This window comes from Myripristis murdjan, chromosome 6 (genome assembly GCF_902150065.1).
Source record: "Myripristis murdjan chromosome 6, fMyrMur1.1, whole genome shotgun sequence".
In the NCBI taxonomy this organism is placed as follows: domain Eukaryota; kingdom Metazoa; phylum Chordata; class Actinopteri; order Holocentriformes; family Holocentridae; genus Myripristis; species Myripristis murdjan.
This window is the reverse complement of record NC_043985.1, coordinates 4,099,588-4,122,629: the sequence shown is the minus strand read 5'-3', so window position 1 is coordinate 4,122,629 and position 23,042 is coordinate 4,099,588. Positions and strand designations below refer to the sequence as shown.

At 39.6% G+C, this 23,042-nt stretch overlaps 1 protein-coding gene across 1 annotated transcript; it reads left to right on the top strand.

The window, feature by feature from the left end:
* Positions 1-265: 265 nt before the first annotated feature.
* Positions 266-18,628, top strand: tbc1d15 (TBC1 domain family, member 15). The gene is made up of 17 exons (XM_030054289.1): positions 266-372; positions 1,434-1,535; positions 1,905-1,979; positions 2,467-2,608; positions 4,030-4,237; positions 5,658-5,760; positions 5,849-6,043; positions 7,476-7,604; positions 8,082-8,185; positions 8,668-8,762; positions 12,181-12,297; positions 12,665-12,765; positions 13,553-13,652; positions 13,814-13,911; positions 15,984-16,100; positions 17,485-17,571; positions 17,868-18,628. The coding sequence occupies exons 1-17, from the start codon at positions 349-351 to the stop codon at positions 18,042-18,044; spliced, it is 1,974 nt and encodes a 657-aa protein (XP_029910149.1). The 5' UTR covers positions 266-348; the 3' UTR covers positions 18,045-18,628.
* Positions 18,629-23,042: the final 4,414 nt, after the last annotated feature.

Sequence of the window (23,042 nt, the reverse complement as noted above, 5' to 3'; positions counted from 1 at the left end):
CTTTAATTTCTTTCTTTTTTCTTTCTTTCTTTCTTTCTTTCTTTCTTTTCACTATATTTTGTTATTTCTTGTTCATTGTAATTTATTTTATATTATTTTTATGCTGAAATATATTTATGCTGAAATATATTTTCAGAATCTTCCCGAATGAAAATTGCATGTAACATGTAAACTTAATGCACTTGACCTGAATTTAATCTTAAAAAACGATTTTAAAAAAAAAAAAAGAAGAAGCAGGTGTAGTGCGCATGCGCAGTGCCAGAGTTCCGGAAGCTGACTTGTCAGTGTTGTTTTGGAAGTTGACAGGCACGTGAGCCGCAGTCGTCATCGGCGGAGTGAATTGGCGACATGGCGGCCGATACTCTTCCCAAGGTACTGAAAAATATCCATCTCAAGTGCATTTCTGTTCAAACGACCTCCCGGTCGACCAATTACAACGTCTGTCAAGATGAAGTAACTGTTTATCTCCGGCGTTGGCTCTTCTGTGTGCTCGATACGTTACCAGAGAAATGCTGACTAGCCGAGTTAGCAGCCATTAGCCACTAGCTAGCTATGGTGTGTTAGCTACACAACAACATCAGTCCACCTCCCTCGGTCAAGATCATGCCACGAAAGCACACCAGTCAGGGTTTAGCTCGTAACCCTCGCTGTATGGCTGACGTCTGTGGAGCCTATCCTCTCGTAGATCATGACTTGCAGGTTTCTGCTTGAAATGCCAAGATGTAACATCGTAATTAGCTCGTTAGTTGAGGAGCTAGCTGACATTAGTAACGTTAGACACAACAACGGTCAACATTGGACAGCTACCCTCAGTTTGGCTGCACGATGTGGATATCACTGTTGCAACACTTACAGTTTCAAATAAATGTGAACTCATAGTCATATTATAGATCCTGTCGCCGTCGAGAGATTTGGCATAGATATCATGAAATTTTGTCCATACCGTGCAGCCCTAGTTACCTCAGACATTACTTTATTGATCAAAACAGATCAACCAAACAACATTTTGCTGCAACCTCTGCTTCAACACGATGCTTCGACAATATTTTAAGTCCTGCAGCTGTGAAAATTGAGCATTCTTCAAAAAAAAAAAAAAAAAAAAACAGCTTAATGATTCCAAGTGCATGTAGAAAATGCAGCCACTTCACAAAATATTTTTTCGATCAGAACTGACCAAGTCATTGCCTTAGGTTAACTCTAACCCTAAATTTGATATTGTCCATATCGTTGCCTTTTAGGATATTAATATCGCACGTTCATATCTAGATAACAATAATGGCTAGATAGATGGATGGATGGATTGTAGGGCTTCCTGACTAGATATAAGTGTTGCATGGGTACCTGGCTGGTTTCCAAAGTTTTGGACCTGGCTGTACATACACAGTACTGCCTTTGACAGTTTTTAGGTGAGAGAAACTACTTTTTCCTTGCAGGTTATATATGAACACGAAGGAGTGTTCATCCATTCAAACAGCGATGATGATGGCCTGGAGCAAGATTTACTTCTTTCAGGGTCCCTTCGGATAGTTGATAAGGTAATACTGAAGTTACGTGGTCGTAACTGCCTTCCTACCGTATGATATTCATGGATATATTGGAGGTTGTAGAAATTTCCACAGAATGTGTCGGTGATGCTATCCCTGACCTGTGATTGATTTACTGTTTCTGATCACCTGTCTGGGGACTACAGATGGAAATTAGCTAAATTTGACACAAACATCTTTTCTCTTTGTTTGAGATGAATGTATTTTGTACATGGCTCCTGATATAAATACATTTGCTAAACTAAGCTCATTAAAATATGCTTTGGAGTTTCTGTGTTGTTGCTGGTAAATAAACAGATATGGGTAGTCTGGGTGTATAGTAAATGCATGCTGACTGCATTTTCCTCTTCACCCTGTCAGGATGGTGAAATCATTGTGGAGTATAGACCTTTGGAAGACAGTGTTGACCCATCAAACATGCTGTGTGCTGGCAAGGTTCGTCTCAGTTTACCTGGTAGATTTTTCACATTACAGTTCTCCTAGCTTATGATGTTTGACTCTTACACAACAAGTTACCACAGTGCATTGTTAGTTTCAAGGCATTTTAAGGAAATGGACCCTTTTCAGCTACTTACCACAGGTGCTGGTGGTTTCCAAAGTTCAGCTACACTGTTTTTTTTTTTTGTTTTTGTTTTTTTACAGAGCTAATGTATTTTGAGAAAGCAAATGAAAAGGGGAAATGGTTAGTCACCTGTTTGCTTGGCTGCTAAAGTTCTCACATTCTCAGGGCACAATCCAGCCTTAGCAGAATGGTCATAGTTTTCATCCCTTGATTTTAAAGCTTGCAATTACACCCCTTTTAAGTCAAGACATCTGGAACTTTATACAGCTCAGTAGAGATGGTGAATGCAGTTAAGATCCCCTTCACAGTTAAAGTTTTATAATGTGAAAAAGAAAAAAAAAAATCTCTTTTCTTCATTAGGACTCCAGTTCTGTCATGGAGTGGGCCCAGTGTCCGGGCGAGAGGTCCCACCAGCTGCTGGAGACTCAGCAGAGCTATGAGACAGAGTGGGATATGGTCAATGCTGTCTCTTTCAAGAGGAAACCCTGTACAAACGGAGAGGGTGGGTTTTCATAAGCTTCCTCCTCCACATTTAAACACTGCTTAACATCTGCCAGGTGTGAAATTTCCCCCAGCTGCCAGCAAAATGCGCATAAACTTTGGCTGTGGTTAGTAAAATGGTTTACTCTACGACCCATTTTGACAGGTAATTAAGTCCAGTAAGTCCAGTTTAATTTAAATTGTCAAAGTAGCTGGTGCATTTCAGGATGCACCAGCTGCTGTGTTTGATGAAGGAAAGAGTTTGTTTTTCACCCCTGCACTGTTAGCACTAATTCATTTTGTTTCTGTCTCAGTTCCTAAATTGAATTGCTTGTATAATAGCACTCATGTAATGTGACCATATTTTCCAATACTCGGCATCTGGTGTAAACCATGGTTCTGTGTGCAGTGAGTGCTTCTGTATTTGAATTTTGAATTGGATGTTAAAGGACAACATAGTGGTTATGAACAGTCACGTCATTGCAGGCACCTCCCAGCAGACGTGTGAGTCCCATAACGCCTCCAGAAGACTCAAAGAATTTTTGAAGAATTGTATAAAAACTACCCACAGTGCTGTTTATCATGAAGGGATGATCAAAGAACACAAACTGAAACAGAAATTGACAAAAATGGTATGTTAGTCTTGCATCAGGCTGCAGTGAACTCTGAGGTCATTCAGCTGTTTAATGTAAGAGGCTGCACTTCTCTCCAGCATTGCTAATGATTTAAAAAAAAAAAAAAAACAGAAAACATGGATGATCACTGCTCTCGTAAATTTAAGTTGTCACGATTCAAGTACTTATTAGTCAAAGATAACTAAATGGGCCAATGGGCTTTAGGCCTCAAGGCCATAGTAAATTGGATCGGTTTTTGTAATTGAAATTTTGATAAGTTTATTGGATAAAGGTTGCGGCATGTAAAAGTTAAAGATTAGTAATGTCATAATTTGGCATCTTGGGTCAGTATTGTGTAAGATTTGACTTTGCAATCTGTATTTACAACTTAATGGTGTTATTCAGACACACCTTGCTTGAATTTAGAATAGATGTCCAACAGCATTTGAATGCAGCATTGGCTTGCTACTGTAGTGAAGGTGTGGTGTGGAGTAAGTGTCGAAAATCTAGCAGATTGGATTTTGGGACCCACAGAGCAGTCGTTTGGTTTCAGAACTCTCATAATGTGCTGCACAAGATGTTTAAAATAATGTTATAATGTTCGCCCTTTTTACCACAAAAAATAATTTATTATAATTTGGGCTATTGATTTATCTATTTTTCATATTTTCTGGTGGACATTTTGGCCAATAATGTTTTTTCGCAGGCAACTACCCAATTTATCATCCAACAACTGGCATGGATCAGCTAATGGAAGTCCCACATAAACACACTAGGATGCTAAATGGCTTTGTGGTTTTGTTTGGGATCTTTCACCCTCTTTTCTCAGGCACCCTGAACCACAGTCATGAGAGGAGCAGGTGGGCGTTCAGCTTCAGCATCAGTGACCTCAGGTCCATCACCATAAAGGAAGAAGGCTGGTCCTATCTGGTCTTCAAGCTGAAAGAGTCCTCCACTTCTCTGCCAGCCCTCCACTTCCACCAGGGCGGCAGCACTGAGTTCCTGGACAGCCTCAGGAGATACTCCCTACTCAGCGAGTGAGTAGTGCCCACCAAGTAGTCTGTCTTCTCTCGTACACCGCTACTATGCATTTCAGTATGCAGAGTCTCAATTTAGGAGCCACATTTTCTCTTTCACTGCTGCACTGAAAGATGTTTGGAAATGACAGAAACACCAGCTGGAAAATAGTAGATGTGATAAACCATTTTGTACTATTAACAAGGATAATGTACAGCATGTGTAAGGGTTATATTAACCACAAAAGTCAACATGTTCTAATATTTCAGTATTTTTTACATATTGCATGCTACAACATGCAGCAGAGATGGTATGGAAACACTTGAAGTTCGGCGTGTATGTGTGTTGGCAGGCGTGCGTGCTTTGTAAATCAGGTGTATGAAACAATGCATGCTGCTGCCTGCATTTATAATTTTTGTCCAGCAGAGGGAACTTCAAACTCTATTCACTTAACTGAAGCACAGCATTGAACCTTATGCACAAAGAAAAAACAAGCAAGTGTCAATATTTTTGGCCCATGGGAAGCATAAATCAACAATTCCGTCTAGTCTTATGAAGCTGTACATTTTCTTTAATTGGAATGTATTCCACTCAGATGTGTTTTTAGCTCAATTCAGCTTTTTGTTTCCCCCGTGAAAGCTTTTCTAATGTCATGCTAATTCAAGCGATTTCCATGCAGTCAAAAGCAGCAGGATTCTACTCATCTGTCCAGGTCTCTGACCGTGTAGGCGATGTTCTCTGTTACTTCTGAACCAAATATCACGTTAGATTATTTTCTGGTGAACACAGGCTATGTGTTTCTGTATCTCAGCGCAGATAGCTGTTATTAGAGTTCTTATCAAAGCCTTTCATAATGAAATTGTCTGCATTAAGTGCTGGGTATTTTCAGTGGCACAGCAACCAACAGCTTGTGACGTCCTGCTGCGGTTCTGTCTCCTGTTAGGCTGGGTTGTCTGGTTTTACAAGTTATTAAACTCCACACAGCTGAGTGAAATGGAAGACTGGAGCTGTTGAATGGGGGTGTTTGCAGTTTCCAAAAAGGCATAAATTGATGTAGTAAAAGGCAAAATCCATCCTAAACCACATCAGCACTCAAGCAGCTATTGGCAATGTATCCTGCCTCTCTTTTGTAGTCTGAGGTTTTTTTGCTGTTCCCACAGATAACCGACCAAAGGGATTTCCCGCACAGCTAGTTTAATATGAAAGAACTATTATTTTAACCATCAACAGTAAATATCAGGTTTTGGAGTCAGAATCATAGAGCAAGGACTTTTTTATTTAGAGAGACGACATTGTTTTCAGATTGATGTTTATTTTACTTGCAAAATGGCTTTTAACAGTGCAACCAAGATGAATTTCCTTCCATTTAATTTGAAGGATAGTTGCTGGTATTGACCCGTAAATGCTCTCATATCTGTTTTGTCCATTTTCTGTTTGAAGGGCCCCCGATGATGACACTTGTTTTTTGGTCAGCACCCCCAACAGGGCTCTTTCCCAGTCCTTTGAGAACCTATTAGATGACAACAACTTTGGCCTTGTTCATGTAAGGAGCTGAAATTATCACATTTAGCTACACACAGAGTTTGATTTCAAGGACTGGATTTCAATAAGTCATTGTTCATCTCTCACAGAAATTAAAGAAGGACCCATATGTCACAACCCTGGGCAGCTTCTCTAAGGTCACCAATTACATATTCGATGCTATCCGGGGGTCAGAGGAGCAACACCAGCGCCCCCCAGAGGAAGTGGCTGACCTACTGGGGGAGATCATCCCGGGACTCGAGATCAACCAGCAGGAAGAACCTGGATTTGAGGTCATCACCAGGGTGAGTGCATGGCAGTGTGTTCATACTTTTTCAAGCTGCACACACCTTTTTGCATGAAAGCCAGAAGCAAATGAAAGGAAAGTGCTTTGGAAGGTGGTCTGCATCCATGTCTTCTTTTAGGCAAAGAGGAGTATTTTCTATCCATTTTCCGCATGTAAAGATGGAGGCACCCAGGGCAGGAAATATTTTTTTATTTTGAAAATCAAAGTTTTACTCTGGCAATAGAGATTTCTGTATTTATACTTAGACTGAAACTAGGCCAGAAGACAGAAACATGGACAGTTGAAAGTGACAACATAGAGATGTGGAGTTTATTCCTGTGTGTGCAGAAATATTTTGCCTTTCTTCTTGAGGTCTTTCTTGGTTAATGGCAGATAATGCAGTTTCAAAGGGAAGTGCACCCCATCTTGGTATGATGCGGTAACTGTGGTAAATGATGAATACCACTCTATTCTCAAAAGAGTACAACATAGAAATGACTCAGGAGTTCAGGACAGCTCTTTTATCCCATCATAACCCAAAATATAAAACCATTTTGCCCCATTATTTCTATTTATTTATTATTTATTTACTTACTTATTCTAAAGAAGTCTAAAGAAATATGCAGCCACCTAGGCCAGTAGGCTAATAAAATATTAAAGAAGTACATGAAGACCATCAACCTGAGAGATTCAGTACTGCCAATGAAAGAGCTTTCTTAGTTGCTCTTTGAGCAAAGCGGTCTCACTTTGACCCCCATCTCGTGCCTCCCCCATGCAAAGTGTAGGGGTGAGAGTGGGAGGACATGTCCACCTGCTATTAGAAATAGTTATACCTTTTTTTATTTATATATATTTATTTTGGCATTTCTGCTTTGGTTGACAGTCACAGTAGAGAGAGATGGGAAAGGGGATGACATGCAGCAAAGGGCCTGAGGTCAGATTTGAACCCAGTACGCTGCAATCAGGACTCAGCCTTGGTACATGGCATGCACTCTTATCTGGTGAGGCACCAGGGTGCCCCAGAAATTGTTATACTTCTGATTACTTCCAATAACTAGAGCACAGCGCTCATCAGGCGTGTCTGCCTTTACGCTCTGCCTTTCACCCTGGACTGGTTCTGGCCTATAGTCCAGTTCTAGCTATTTGTTGTGGTCCAGTCAACTCAGGGACCGCAAAAACCCTGGAAGCTGACTTTGGGCCAACCACTCTGCAGTTATTTTAGTAGGAACCTCATAGTGACTCAGTCCAACTGGGAGAGGTGATCTTTTCACTGATTAGTTGAATGGGCAACTGTCCCACATGATTTGTGGGAGACAGTATGTTCTTTTCACTTTGGTGTTTGTACTCATCCAGTGTTCTTTGTGAAGCAAATAATCAGAAACGTCTTTGTTAAAGTTAAAAATCACATTTGCTAATTTACTGTGCTCGTCTTTTTTCTTTGCCACCGTCAGATTGACCTGGGAACTAGGCCAGAGGTCCAGAGGAGGGGGCCACTGTCTGCGGAGGACTGGGCCAAGCATCTGGATCCAGAGGGAAGGATGCTGAATATCGCTCATCTCAAGCAAGTCATCTTCAAAGGGGCACGTTGAATATTATTAATATTTTTTACTAATTGCCACAATGGTCAAATCACTTTCAATTCATGCAGTTCAAATTGGATTAGAATTGAAGTCAGGCCAGGAAACTGCCTGTGTTGTCTGCAGGGCACAGGGTGCTGGAAATTCTCAGACTTCATCAGCCAGATTAATTTCTTTGCCAGCTAACTAGGTTTTTAGTACAGGACAGGACCTCTCATCCTTGGCTGAAAATGAGAGCTGTTGATATTCTGCCACAGCTTTGATAAATGGACTTTATCAGGACAAACGTTTTCCACTTTATGAATTTTGTGGGAAAAAAGTCCCACCTGTGAACAGAATAAACTGAATGAGCTCTAACGTCATGATGGCTATCCAGTGTTTTGATTTTTTTTTTTTTTTTTTTTTTCTATTTCATGGCACAGCTTCTTCTTTCTCTGGATCATCAGGGTCTCATGTGTCCTAACTGTTGTGAATCTGCAGGGACTCTGCCATGCGGTGAGGAAAGAGGCATGGAAGTTTCTGCTGGGATATTTCCCCTGGGACAGCACCCTGGAGGAGAGGAAGGCCTTACAGCGAGCTAAAACGTACGGCTCTGCAGACTCTGGTTCATATCTGTGGTTGTGTTTCTTTGATAGAAAAAAGCTTACCTTTGCCAGTGTAAATCTAGATGAATTATGTTGATGATTTGCATGATGTTTGGAAATTTATTTTGTTTATTGACTGGAAGTATAGGGGAATATTTTCACTGTCCTGGCACACGTTTAATTTAGTCGTATACCTACTGTCTTTTCACCTGTGTGCAGTAATATACTTTTTGGTTGTATTTGTTGTTGTGAAAAAATAATCTTTAGCTGCAAGGTGATCACCTTGTTGCATTATATCACCTGCCCAATATCAGCATCTCAATACCCTAAATTTTCAAATACAGCCTAGATATTAAGGTCTGGACATAAATTTGAAATAGGAAATGTGCGGGAACCTTGTTACAGATGTGTGATGTTGAATATCCTAAGCTAGTTTTGTCGTGCATTTCAGTCTAAACCGTTGTCTTCTTTTTGATTCAAAGTGACGAATACTTCAGGATGAAGCTGCAGTGGAAGTCAGTGAGCGAGGAGCAGGAGAGGAGAAACTCCAGGTTAAGAGACTACAGGAGTCTGATAGGTAAGGCTGAATTCAGATGTAATTCAGAGTAAACATGAGTCATTCACAGCTAGTGTGCTGTTTGAAATCAAGCAGCCATGAAGGAATGTGTCAGGAATGTGTTTGAAGCCAAGTCTTATCAGAGCTATGTTGCAGTAGTAGCCAGATGAAACGCCAGTTCTTCTCTATTCCAGTACAGAAAATGACAGATTTACTCCTGGGATGCCAGGTGAATGCAATTAAGCAGATGGTAGGACAGATTCTGCCTACAGGTGCTCCTCAGTAGTTCCTGCTTCAAGGAGTTTTGGTCATAAATACCATAAACTTGGACGTGCTTGTCATTCAGTAGAGGACATTATGTAGGTGCGAGCAATGTGTGAGAGAGAAGCACAAGTGTGTGAACTGCGTGTGTCGATGGTTTCCACCACTGTTAATGCTACTGACACCCACTTTAATCTCCCACTTAATGAACTAAGGCCGTCAGAAAATTTGGATTTTCTCACTGTTGAATACAACCTCAGTAGGTCGTCATGTGATCTTTTCACATAAGCAAATTAAACGCAACACCTCTGGAAAGCACCTAGAATACCCGCACTTCTCATTTCTCTGGAAATGAGATACTGTTCACACTATACACGCTACATGCAACATTTAACTCTTTCAAATCAGAAGAAATAGATATTAATTCACTTATTTTAAGTGGCTCACTGCCAACTTGAACCAAGCTGAGATAAACTCACATGTGAATTTCTTGTTGATGACTATCAGAGCTGACTTCAGGCTTTTTACTTGTGATACACTGAAGAGAAACTGAACAAGGAGCTGTCACAGTGATGTTAATGCATGTACTTAAATGATTATATTAGACCAGGTTCTTAGACAGCAGTTGCATCAGACCTTGTATAGAAGAAAATGCCATTTTTATATCATTATTTTCTTTTTTATTCATGTAACGTCTTTTTCCGCTTTGCCCTGCTTCACATTCATTCACATAAGGGTCTTGTCACACCTGTCACATCCGTCATGGGTGAACTGATCATAAGTAGACAGCACTAAACACAGGTCTGAATGCACACAAAACATTGAGATCTGATCACTCAAGCCGCAGTCGGATGTGGCCTGGGATACATATATTTTTGTTAGTGTGAACGCATGTTTTCATTCCCAGTGAAGGACCACCAACTCACCGCGTCATCTCTGTGATCGGTTGTACTTATTAAGTTCCATGAAATCCAAAATATCTCAATTTAAAAACTCCCTGTAAATAAAGTAAGAGTATGTGGTCTATGGTGGAAGCCTTCTGTATTGTTTTGATTTTGAGCATGTACACAGGAATGGAATTGAACATAAGTGATGTAGTAAGTATTTGCATATTGAGTGGGGATGCGGTATCTAAACACGAGACACATATTTAATGCCAGGTGTGGACTACAATCTAGCTTAACTAAATGTAGATATGATATATCCAGGGCTGAGAGCATTCCGGCGCCATGCCGGATCTTTGGCTATGAGGGACGAAAAATGACAAAACAATAAATAAATGAATAAATAAATAAATACGCATATAAATATATAAATGCATAAATAATTAAATTAATAAATATTTCTACATTTATTTATTTATTTATTTCTGTTTTTATTTATGCATTTATTTATTTATTTGTGTATTTATACATTTATGCATGTATTTATTTATTTATTTTTACATTTATTTATTTATTTATTTATTCATTTCTACATTTATTTATTCATTTATTTATTTATATATTTATTTTTACATTTATTTATTTATACTTTTATTTATTTCTACATTTATTCATTTATTTATTCCTTCTTTTATTTCTACATTTATTTATTTATTTCTACATTTATTTATTTATTTCTACATTTATTTATTTATTCCTACATTTATTTCTGTATTTCTACATTTCCACATTTATTTATTTCTGTATTTCTGTGTCGTATGTTAATAAGGTGGGCGGTTCTTACATTAGTCTTAAGCACGATTGGTTTGTGGGTGTGATCCTATCCACTGCTGCTGCCTGGACTGGCAGTAGCAGTGGATAGCAGTGGACTAGCTAGCTGCTAGGGCATTAACAACGCCAGACTTTTCCACGTCGTCGACGTTACGTCGACCCGTCAACACCGGGAGATTTTTGGGGGGCTAGCGGGGCTCTAACCGGAGGGAGGGAGGGGTTGTAGTGGAGCACCGACCGGGCGGGTGAGGAGGCTGTAGTGGAGCGCCGACCGTGTGTGTAGTCGGACTACTGGAAGTAGTCGGTGGGTGCATGATTTACCACATCATTCGCCAGTGACCTTAAATCACTGACGATGGCTCTCAAAACGCTTTCCATTGCGTTTTACACAGTAGCTAGTAGGGCATTAATGTAAACATCGACCCGTCGAAAGTCGAAGAAACACCCACACACCCACGGTCGGCGCTCCACTACAGCCTCCTCACCCCCCCGGTCGCCCGGTCGGTGCTCCACTACAACCCCTCCCTCCCTCCGGTTAGAGCCCCGCTAGCCCCCCAAAAATCTCCCGGTGTTGACGGGTCGACATAACGTCGACGACATGGAAAAGTCTGGCGTTGTTAATGCCCTAGTAGCTAGCTAGTCCACTGCTATCCACTGCTACTGCCAGTCCAGGTAGTAGCAGTGGATAGGATCACACCCACAAACCAATCGTGCTTAAGACTAATGTAAGAACCGCCCACCTTATTAACATACGACACAGAAATACAGAAATAAATAAATGTGGAAATGTAGAAATACAGAAATAAATGTAGGAATAAATAAATAAATGTAGAAATAAATAAATAAATGTAGAAATAAAAGAAGGAATAAATAAATGAATAAATGTAGAAATAAAAGTATAAATAAATAAATGTAAAAATAAATATATAAATAAATAAATGAATAAATAAATGTAGAAATGAATAAATAAATAAATAAATAAATGTAAAAATAAATAAATAAATACATGCATAAATGTATAAATACACAAATAAATAAATAAATGTATGAATAAAAACAGAAATAAATAAATAAATAAATGTAGAAATATTTATTAATTTAATTATTTATGCATTTATATATTTATATGCGTATTTATTTATTTATTCATTTATTTATTGTTTTGTCATTTTTCGTCCCTCATATTTGGCGTACAGGTGTGACTGCAAAAAAAAAAAAAAAAGGGGGGGGTTGCCCAGATTTATCTTTTGGATACAAAACACCAGGTCTGAACTGGGCCACTTTCATACCTTAGAGCTTGCCAGTACTACACTTTGACCGATCCAAACTGGCGCAGCTTTGTTCAAGGTCAAATGAATTGGAACTTTGAAGGTGTGGAGAGTGTTTGTCAATCAGATATATCTAGGAGTTTGAACCAAAGACCCTCCCAGTGAACACACAGTTTGCTCTGTTGGTCTTTTCAGAGAAAGACGTGAACCGAACAGACAGAACTAACAGGTTCTACGAAGGCATCGACAACCCTGGCCTGGTCCTGCTCCACGACATCCTGATGACGTACTGCATGTACGACTTCGACTTGGGTGAGACATCACATCCTTCACCAGTGATGCTCAAGTCCTTTCATTTGCCCGTGCAGTATTGAAATCAACTCTCTATATGCATAATGAAAATAACTATGATACATTTAATTGTGAGATTTTGTCCTTGTAGTTAAATTCTGGATTTCTGTTCCAACTCTTAACACTGTGGGAGAAAAATCAATATCTTGAGGTCATATTACATTACCTACTACCCTTTAAAAAAGCATCCAAACTTGTGTCTGTTTCTTGCTGTTCATTTTGTCAGAGTGGTTGATATGTTTTTTTTTTTGTTTGTTTGTTTGTTTTCAACTAATTTGACAAAATAGATCATTTACTAACCAAGAATGTTTTCTCCTGTCCTGTCCAGGGTATGTTCAGGGAATGAGCGACCTCCTCTCCCCTATCCTGTACGTGATGGAGAATGAGGTGGATGCTTTCTGGTGTTTTGTCTCCTTCATGGACCAAATGGTGAGTAAATCCCTGCTTTGTTTCGTCTCAGCTGGTCTAGTCCAGTGTAAAGGCAGCTTGCTGGGCAGCTCTGATAGGCAGTGGTGGCTGAGGTACAGTTGTATTAATCACCCAGGAACTTCTTGTAGCCAGGAAGTATTTTAGGGTGTTTCTGACTCTGGAGCTCACTTTGTTACATGTAACTGGCAAAAACTGGCCATTGCAATGCAGGGCTGGAAAATATTGGCAAATTTTGGTTGTGCCAGCCACATGAGCCAATCGCCATCCAGTTATATTTTAATTGTATTTGGCTGTGAAAATTCTGAAAATGTTTTCAGTTTTGGGGATTTAGTAGGCATCGTGGTTTGCAGACATATAGTTAGCATGTCGCTTCCAAAAATGGCTCACACACCTTTTCCACCTGGTGTGGAGCAACAACTTGTCAGTGCAGTCTGTCCTCAGTCTATAGACACTATGTAAACGGAAATACACTTTGACAGGTAAATCTAATCAGGAAGTGAGTACAGAAGAATCTGGCAGCAGACAGTTTAGATCTTGGATCAGATTGTCACAGTACTGGTGGCTGGAGAGAGAGACAAGGTGTTGTGCATTTGGCACATAACGAATGTGCACTGTATTAAATATAATGTATGTAGACATGTTAATGCAAGGTAGAAAAGGAGGCCCTCATGTATCACAAGGGTAGTGTGTGTTCACTTTGAATAATCTCCGTGTGTGTGTGTGTGTGTGTGTGTGTGTGTGTGTGTGTGTGTGTGTGTGTGTGTGTATGTGTGTGTGTGTTTCACAGCACCAGAATTTCGAGGAGCAGATGCAGGGCATGAAGACTCAGCTGATTCAGCTCAGTACTCTGCTCAGGCTGTTGGACTTAGCCTTCTGGAACTACCTCGGTATGAAAAACCATGAAGCTAAGGGTCTGCGAAATGTGTGGTCATCTAAGCTTTGGGTATATTTACGGTCCACAGAAAAATATGCACAAAGTGTCTTTTTTGCAACAAGTCAAATACAAAACGTCTTCAGACACCAACAACATTTTGTCTGTGCCTTCCAGAGTCCCAGGATTCAGGTTACTTGTATTTCTGTTTCCGCTGGTTGCTGATCCGATTCAAGAGGGAGCTCAGCTTCCAGGATGTTCTACGACTCTGGGAGGTGAGATGTCTTAATATAAACATATGTGATGTTTGATTATAACATTAATACACAAAAGGGATCTCTGCACTGTGCATATGGATATGATTCAGCTGCATTTTTTTTTCTTTTTACTGTGCTGTGTTGTAAGGTCAGGCAGTAACACAGTTATCACAGGGTAATTAAAAATAGCAATGGTATCATTTCTTTCTGTGACATCACCACTCAGACAAATTTAAAAAAAAAAAAAATTGGCTGTGATCTGGCAGTATTTCAGGTTTGTAGCTACCTGTAATGACATCACCACTAAGACAAATTTAAAAAAAAAAAAAAAATTTGGCTGTGATCTGGCAGTATTTCAGGTTTGTAGCTACCTGTAACGACAGAGGGAGCCTGCAAATGTGGATGAAGCTGTGAGCAAAATTTGTATCAGAGAAGTTACAGCCAAAGAGGGAAATACTTCAAATTTATGAGCCCGTTCCTGAATCAACTACCAGCTAACCGCTGCGAGGACTGATGTGTCGTCCACTTGCGCTCCCACCACTGCAGCTCCTGCCCAAGCACCCTCACAACAAGTAACACTATGAGTGGCATTAACTGTAGAAGATGAACCATTACACCAACAGAAATATTCCTTGTAACTAGCTACACAATCCTGAAGATCCCCAAGTGTACAACATGGTTACAGTAAATATGTAGTCTAGCCAGCAGACTATGTCCTGCAGTGACACTAGCTGTGATTCCCCTGTGCAATCCTGTACCAGGACAACTGTTTGCTGTTATGACATATCATATTTTTCATGGATTATGTAGACTTTTGTTCCTTAATACCCTGACAGTTCAGTGAACTGTTGCGAGACCACCACCTTCTCCTGTTATTTCACATCTGAATGAGCAATCAGTGCTCTGACATAACCCATATCTTAATTTTGAAAACATTTTTCCTTTGGGTGCTTAGAAGCAACCATATTGTGCAATTTGTCATTGTTCAATAGTGTCATCAGTGCTTGAATTTGTTCCCTTTCCCTTTGTTGCAGTGTTTTGCCACCGTTGACATGGTTTATGCATTACTTCCCTCAACATTTTCTGACTTTCCACTTTGTCAGTGACTGTCACCTGTGGATCACTTAAATATACTGCCAGCACCCTTTAAAAGGTGGTAGCAGATGCATAAGGATGCTGTATCAGCACACGTTTAATGTACCCTAGCTGCACTGAAGAGTGAACATTATGTAATAAAATCATACTGTGCTGTCACAGCATGGTGCACTAATGCAGTGGAAAAAGTGTAACTGAGGCATTATCGTTTCCTCAGTCACAGTAAAGGAAGTCATCAGGGGTGTTGCACCTTAACTTCATCAACATGTATACCCACTGAAAAGTTCTGTACTTAAATATGAAATAAACTGCTAAGTAGATAACAAACCATACTCTTACACTGTGTTTTAGCATACCTTAGTCCACAGCAGTGCATGGGGCCCTCACTTTTTTTACACAAAACAAACTGCTTCATGGAACTTATTAGGCTTTCCGCTGATCTGATCAGCTATATCGGGTCGGCCAATATTTTGCATTTTCTGCAATTTGTGTGATCAGCTGTAACATCTTAATTCGCCGATCCGATCAATGACGTCATTGTAGTGTTGAAACTTTTTGCAGATGCTCCCGTTGCATTGTTTTATCTGTCTCATTTACTCCGAAGAAGTTCCACACCACCGCCATGTTAGTTTTGAGCCCTGTCACTATGTGATGGACAATAAAGTTTTTTGAATCTTGAATCATTCGCTGTCGGATTCAAACAAACATGTCGGTGGTGTGGGACTTCTTCAAAGTGTCTGAGACAGATGAAACTCAAGCTCAGTAAATGGTACATAAGTATATACAGTAAACAAGTTATTTAGGTTAAATAGACATATTGCTCCCTCATTTCATCAGATCGGTGATCGGTTTGTTTAAACTCACTGATCGGTGATCGGCCCCAAAAATCCTGATCGTGTAAAGCCTAGAACTTATCTCCTTGTTTTGAATCCATATTTGACACAGATAATATGCCGTTCAGCGTGATCTGTATCAGCCATGTGTGTTTTTCTCAGGTGATGTGGACAGGCCTGCCCTGCCAGAACTTCCATCTCCTGGTGTGCTGTGCCATCCTCGACTCAGAGAAACATAAAATCATGGAGGAGAACTACGGCTTTAATGAAATCCTCAAGGTAAACTGGGCATTCTGTGTTAATTTGCAGTCATTAGGATTCCCCAGTGGATCACATAGGGTTCAGTTCTGAAGAATGAAAAGGAATAAAAACTGCAAAGGAAAGGAAGAGCAGTGGGGAAATGAGTCATTCCTCACCCCCATGCCAGACAAAAGTTTGCACAAAAACCAAACAGAGCGAGAGAGCCATTGTAGTTAGATCGTAGCCCTCTCCCAAACTATTTAAGCTAAAGACATCTTTTACCTCATTATCTGTATATTATTTCCACATTGTTCTGTTGCCAACAGCACTCTGGCAGGATTTGGAAGACTGTCGATCGATTGGTGCGTCACTACTTTTTTTTTTTTTTTTTTAAGTTTTTTTTTTTTTCTGGCATTGTAGTAGGGCTATTAACACTGATATGAAATAGAGTTAGAATATCATTGCTGTAAAATTGCTGAAGTTAATTATCATTTGCATATTGCTAGACACAGCATTACCCAGTTCATTCTGAATCCCCATGAGTGAATAAAAATATGCTTAAAGCTCCTGGGTGAAGTTTCCTGTTGCTGATTCCAGATCAGATCCACATGAAAATGACAAATGTTTTTGTCGTCTGAAGACTCTGTCAGTTTTACTTGCCAGACATAACTGTTAATTTGAAAAGGTAGTTGGAAAAGAATTTAGTCAGCACCCACTTTTATGTAAAAAAACTGAGCTCAAGGGCGACTTGCTAAACTTGTGAGTAGACGGTTCATGTGCACCATCCAGCCAGCAGAGCGTTACATCAGCCAGTTGCGTTACATCCATCCTTGCCATGAAAGTAGCTTGATAAAGATAAATCCATACATCCTTCGCTGATTTTTATATTTAGATTTGCATTTGCTGGGTTTATTTCTCATGCCATTATTGGCCATCAACCTCCATAACAAATTGCTGATGCCATCCTGTTGGTTTATCACATCACGTCACACGCTCACTTAGTGCCACCTTGAGGCAGCAGCTGCACACTGACTGCAGCTCTACAGAAACAGGATAAAGCATATTGATTTGCATTATTAAACAGTATCTGACTGAACATATATATTCTTGATGTAGTATAAGGGAAAATAGGGGTGACAATGTATAAAACTGGCTGTAATTCCTAAACGGTTAATGGCATATTTTTGTTCAACCCCTTAAATTAAAGCTGAAAGTCTGCACTTCAGTCATGTCTTGATTACTCCATTTCAAATCCACTGTGGTGATGTATAAGGACAAAATTATGAATATTTTGTCATTGTCCAAATACTTATGGACCTAACTGTAGATGTTAATTTGTGGTATGTCCTCTGTAGTTTGAGTCACAACAACTAAAATAACATCGTTGGTCTTTTTTTTTTTTTTTTTTTTTTTTTTCTAACAGCACATAAATGAACTTTCAATGAAACTGGACATTGAAGAAATCCTTCACAAAGCAGAAGCCATCTGTCTGCAGATCAAGAGCTGTAAGGTACGTTCAAGACGCTGGACCGTTTTAGTGTAACTCATGCAAATAATGCAAAATAGGACATGTATATAATATGCCAAAGTGACAAACAACTGATGATGTTAGATTGTCCAAAAATGTTTTCAGTGCACCATTTGGCCCTTTTTCACCCAGTGTAAAGAAATGTTGATTATTCTGTTTTTTGGCCTCTTTCTACTGTTTTTGTCAGCATGCAAGCTCTGAAGGGTTTGTTTTTGGAATATAATCCTGCTTGTCATGAATTATATAATGATGCAATGTTTTGTTGCCCATCCTCCCAGGATTTGCCTCATTCAATAAGTGACATCCTGGGCTTCACCACAGACGCGGCCGAGCCGGGATCGCAAGAGTCGCCGCGCCCCGCAAGACCAACACACCAACAGGAAGCCTTCTCCAATGGTCACGGACACTTAAGAGAAACCTCTCACAACAGCTGCAAAGTTGCCTTCATATCATAGTGAACAATAAATTGAACCAGAGACTGACTCTGTGTCCTCTGTAGGATGACATTGGCAGTGTAATGCCACGTGATCCTGCCCGCCCCAGAAGAGAGATGAATAGAATGTAAAAAGGATTTAAGATTATTCAAAATCTTATTTTTGTAATTTCTTGTACCATATTGTCTTTCATTGAAATGGTCATTCCTTCTCTCTTGCTAATGTTTTCTAAGAACGGGCAAAAGGCGTTGTATTGTAATCAATAAGATGTGTTCCATTTCCCTTCACTATATCTGAATTGTGCAGAATTAATTATCATGTGAAGTGATGGACACTGGAAAAACTCCCAAGCACCCAGGTTACACATTTTGTCCAATATTGTTTTTATAGTTGCTGACAACGTATATTGTCTTGATATTTTGTCACTATAAGGCCCGCTCTAACTTAAATGTGACGAACATCAACCACTTGTCAGGCTGCTTGCCCAGTGTATCAGAAAAGTTCAATATAATAGCCTCTTTTAACATAACCTCCACTCAGTATTAAACAATTAATGTTAAATTGATCATTCCATGTGCAATGGAATAAAGTATTATGTTAATGTGTCCCATTGAAAGGAGTTTCCCCAGATGTGTAATGAAAATGTTGATTCATTTTGTTTTTATATTATCATGCTTATGAGCTGAACCAGGTCACATGATTTACTCAAACCAACAAAAGCAATGTCTTTTAAATCTAATTTTACCACTTTGCTGTGGATATTTTCATTTTGTTGGGAAGAAATGGAGAGTTTCATTCCAAAGTGAGATATTCATCATTTGAATAATGTGCCACTTCTGACACAATGAGTGATGTCATGAAAATAGAATTAGTGCAGTTATCAGCGATAACTGCACTAATTATATATATATATATATATATATATATATATATATATATATATATATATATATATATATATATATATATAATTCTATCTATATATCTATATATAATTCTATCTATATATCTATATATTTCTATCTATATATCTATATCTATCTATATATATAGATAGATATAGATATATATAGTAAGGACGACCAGGGAGCTATTTTCCCAAAAATGGATGTTAAGCATTTTGGAATGAAACAATTTATATTCACAGTTTAAATAATCCGTACCAGTTTGACTTTGATTTCCTTCCCTCGTGTTCTGCGATGCTTTGCTACAGGATGCAAAAAGTAGGTTTAACCAGTTCTGACTGTTCTCATCTAATGGAATCCACACTTTGGGCAATAAAACCATTTCAGGACTTTGGCGTTTTTACCTGTCCTGGTGATGAAGATGTGTGTAATCCTGTTATTGAAATGTACTGATTTTAATTCAAAGGCAGTAGTGGCCTAAAAAACTAAAGAAGCAAGCTGCTGTGAAGAGGGTTGCTGGTTCGAATCTCTGGGTCAGCTGCTCCTTTTCTTGAGGACACCACTTAGCCTTCAACATCAAATGAAACAAGACAACCAGAAGACAAATAGTTCAAGAAATGGCAAAAATGATGCTTGAGTATCTCAGACAGTGCTTCCCTCAGATCCATCTGGTTTATGTTTTATTAGACAGCAGAACGACAGGAATTGAGGATCTCTCTTGTAAGTGCACAAGCAAGAATTTTTTATTTCAGATCAAGAGTTGAATTATTCAAAGGGGGAAATTAACGTGCAGTGCAATATACAGATCATAACAAAGGAGCTGAATAAAGGTGTCACCATAAAAAAAATATGGTAGGTAAACTGAAGCTTCCATTATAACATTTGCAAAGGTAATAAATCAAGTTCAAGATGTGTGATTTTATTTATTTATCTATTTATTCATTTATTTTGTTAAGTGCACTGTTATACTACTGCAGCTTCAAATTGCACATGCTACAATCTAATACACTAAACATCACTCCCTGTGCAAATAACTCAGCTTTCTAGCATGTGCCTTACAAATGCAACTGACTGCAAAGCACTTTGAAGTTTTAAAGCAGGACTCTTGTCACATTTTGTCTTTTTTTAATATGCAAAATAATCACACATTATCAATATTGCAGATTATAGTAACGCTTCCTAGGGCATCTCCAAAACAACAAGAAAAAGACCAATATTTGCTAAACCCTCATGTCGACTTGAGCACCAAGAGGGTTGATTGCTATTCTAATCCATCCACCATCCATGAATTCCTGCAAAAATGTCACAAATCTACTCAACGGGGCCTCAAGACATTTCTCAGCCATTTTCTCTGTGATTGAAGAACTAATACACCGCTCCTCCTCCATGATTTTGCTTTAAAATGCAGGCTGTGCACGGCTCCAAATGGCATTTTCAGGCCCTTTCAAGTGGCTGATGGACGTCAGGATGTGACGCCCTGGAGCCTTGGTGACAGGCCACAGCGCTCCCCCTCCTTCCTTTGATGGAAGTCATTTGGAGACGCCTTGTGCGTAAAGCCGGAGGAGACGGAGGGAGGTATCACCTGCAATCTGCTCATAAAGCAGTATCACAATTAGAACAAAGCATCTGGGCCCGTCTGCCATCTGACCGCTCTTTCATTTCCTGTGCGGCAGGAAATTGCCTCAGCATACAGTTGATAGCACGTTGCCCGTATCTGTGACTTATCCGCCACTCATCTCCCCGAGTTTTATTAAAGTGGAGCTTGCTTTGTGTGGACACATGCCTGTCCTGTCATTCATTCAGCTCCACCTGGTAACACGGTGCTGAACAGGCAGCCGGAGGATCAACATTCACAGCCCATTTATAGGCAAACAGACCCCTCGTCAGAGCCCTGTTTCCCTGCAGCAGCCCTGCTCAGGTGGTGTAGTGGATCTAAGACAAAGAATACATGTGAGACAAAAAACTTTCCTCTCAAAACCTAAAAAAAAAGAAAGGAAATAGCATGACAGAGATATTCAATCAACTGAGAGACTTGAGAATTCGGAGAGTTAAGTTAATATCATCAACAAGCACCTAAAAACAAACCCTAACTGATTTAAATGGGATAAAATGAAATAAAGAATCAACAGGAACTGAAAATAAATCAGCATGTGAGGGACAAAGAATGTTTTTTAAATACAGGAAATCAGTCAAAGCCACAAGAATCTTTCTGCCCCTCTGCTATAATGAGCGTCATCAATTTCTGACACAACTGGAAAAAGTCATTATTCAGGCAGCTTTTTATTTATATCACTAACACTTTAGTGTCAACAGCATACATCACTAACACTTTAGTGTCAACAGCATACATCACTAACACTTTAGTGTCAACAGCATACAGCCACATGTATAGGGGTTTTGCACTGTTCTCGTGTGTGTGTGTTTTAAAAATGTCACTGGGCATCTTCTTCCTCCCAGTTTCCATGGCTCATCACGCCCCTTTAACAACATTATTGTATTATTTTGGACACTCATCAGAAAACGGAGTCACTTTTCTCCCATTCCGCCGTTTTTGTATTTTTTGAATTTTGATGATGTTCTGTCCAAACATGAGATAATGACCCCTGCCCTGACAAACATGAATCAGCTGTCAGTCAGATTCAATAGTGGCTATCTGAAGAACAAAGTATTAACATTTAAAACGATGTAAACGTGTTATTGGTTTTGAAGGTGGTTTACCTTCGCCATGAGGTTATGTGATCACCCCAGTCCATCCATCCATCCATCCATCTGTCAGCAGGAAAACTCAGAAACAACAAGACGGATGCCAGTTGGCCTCCTGAGGTTGTGGCAGTGGGCGGGGCTTAGCACAAACAGGGCGTAGACTCCATGTAACATCACAAAACCTGGAGGTGACGGTTGGTCATAGATCAAGGTGACAAATCATCGTCTTGTTTTTTTTTTTTTTTCCTTTTTTTCTTTTCTAAAATGATACATGGTTCTGATAGTATGGAGGAAGCCCCCCCCTCCACTGTCAATATCACTGTCTAGATTTTGATTATTCTTCTTTGCAACCAATCTACAAAAAATGTGAGATGGTAAGGGTCTAAACCTGCAGAACATGTAGCTGCTTGTTTTTCGGGACAGTACAGTATTTCTCCATAACTTCCCAAATTTTTTGTGACATGTCCAAACTTACAAAGACCTTGAAAAGATCATATTATTTCCAGAAACACTTTCTGATACAGCTACAGATACAGGGTTGGAATCGTAATCAGTTTTATCGTAAGTAAGTAAATAACGTTTGTGAATGGACATGAAAGTTGTAGGCTTTTCGAAGAAGTAATATATATATACAAGTGTAAGTGGTATACACAGTACTTGAGTTGAGGGGGGATGAGGGTGGATGGCTACCCCTGAAATAAAAATGGTCAAAATCATCCCCCCTGTAAAACTGCCATCCTCACTTTTCATCAAGTAAAAAAAATTGACCATCCCCCCTGGATTTTTTTTTACAACTCGACTACTGGGTACACACAAAAACATAATGTTCCCTGTTGGAACCTGATTGAGTGCACTGACTGAAAGCCAGTCAAAAGAAAATAATGATACCAGTAGTAATAAACAGAAGTGCAGCATATATAGGTGTAGAGAATATTGCTCTGGGCTCCTGTGTATAAATTCACAGGTATAAATATATAACTGCTATATAAGCCAGAACAGAAGTTGAATAAACTTGAAAGTTGAAATGAATAAAGTGACTCTGAATGCAGATGCTGGATAGCAGCAGTAGAGTGCTAGTTTGGAATCTAATTTCTTATTTGCAACAAAACCTGTTGTCTTAGCAGTGAAATGATGGCTGTGCTCTGTCTGCTGAGCCTCTTCACTGTAGGGAGGAGACAGAGCTGCACCCTCTGCTTTATATGAGCATCAGTGTCAACACGGGATGGGGGGGTGGGAGGTGGGAGGAACGCGGCACCTCCCCTCTCACTATTTAAACAGCATGGGGCTGCAGCCTGGCTGAGTCTGGCCCACAGCGAGCGTTAACACCCAGGCAGTGTGAGGAGGCAGGCGACCACAGGAGAGGCTGGAGCCCTGGTACTCTTACACCCACTGGTTCCCCATGGCGTCGTCC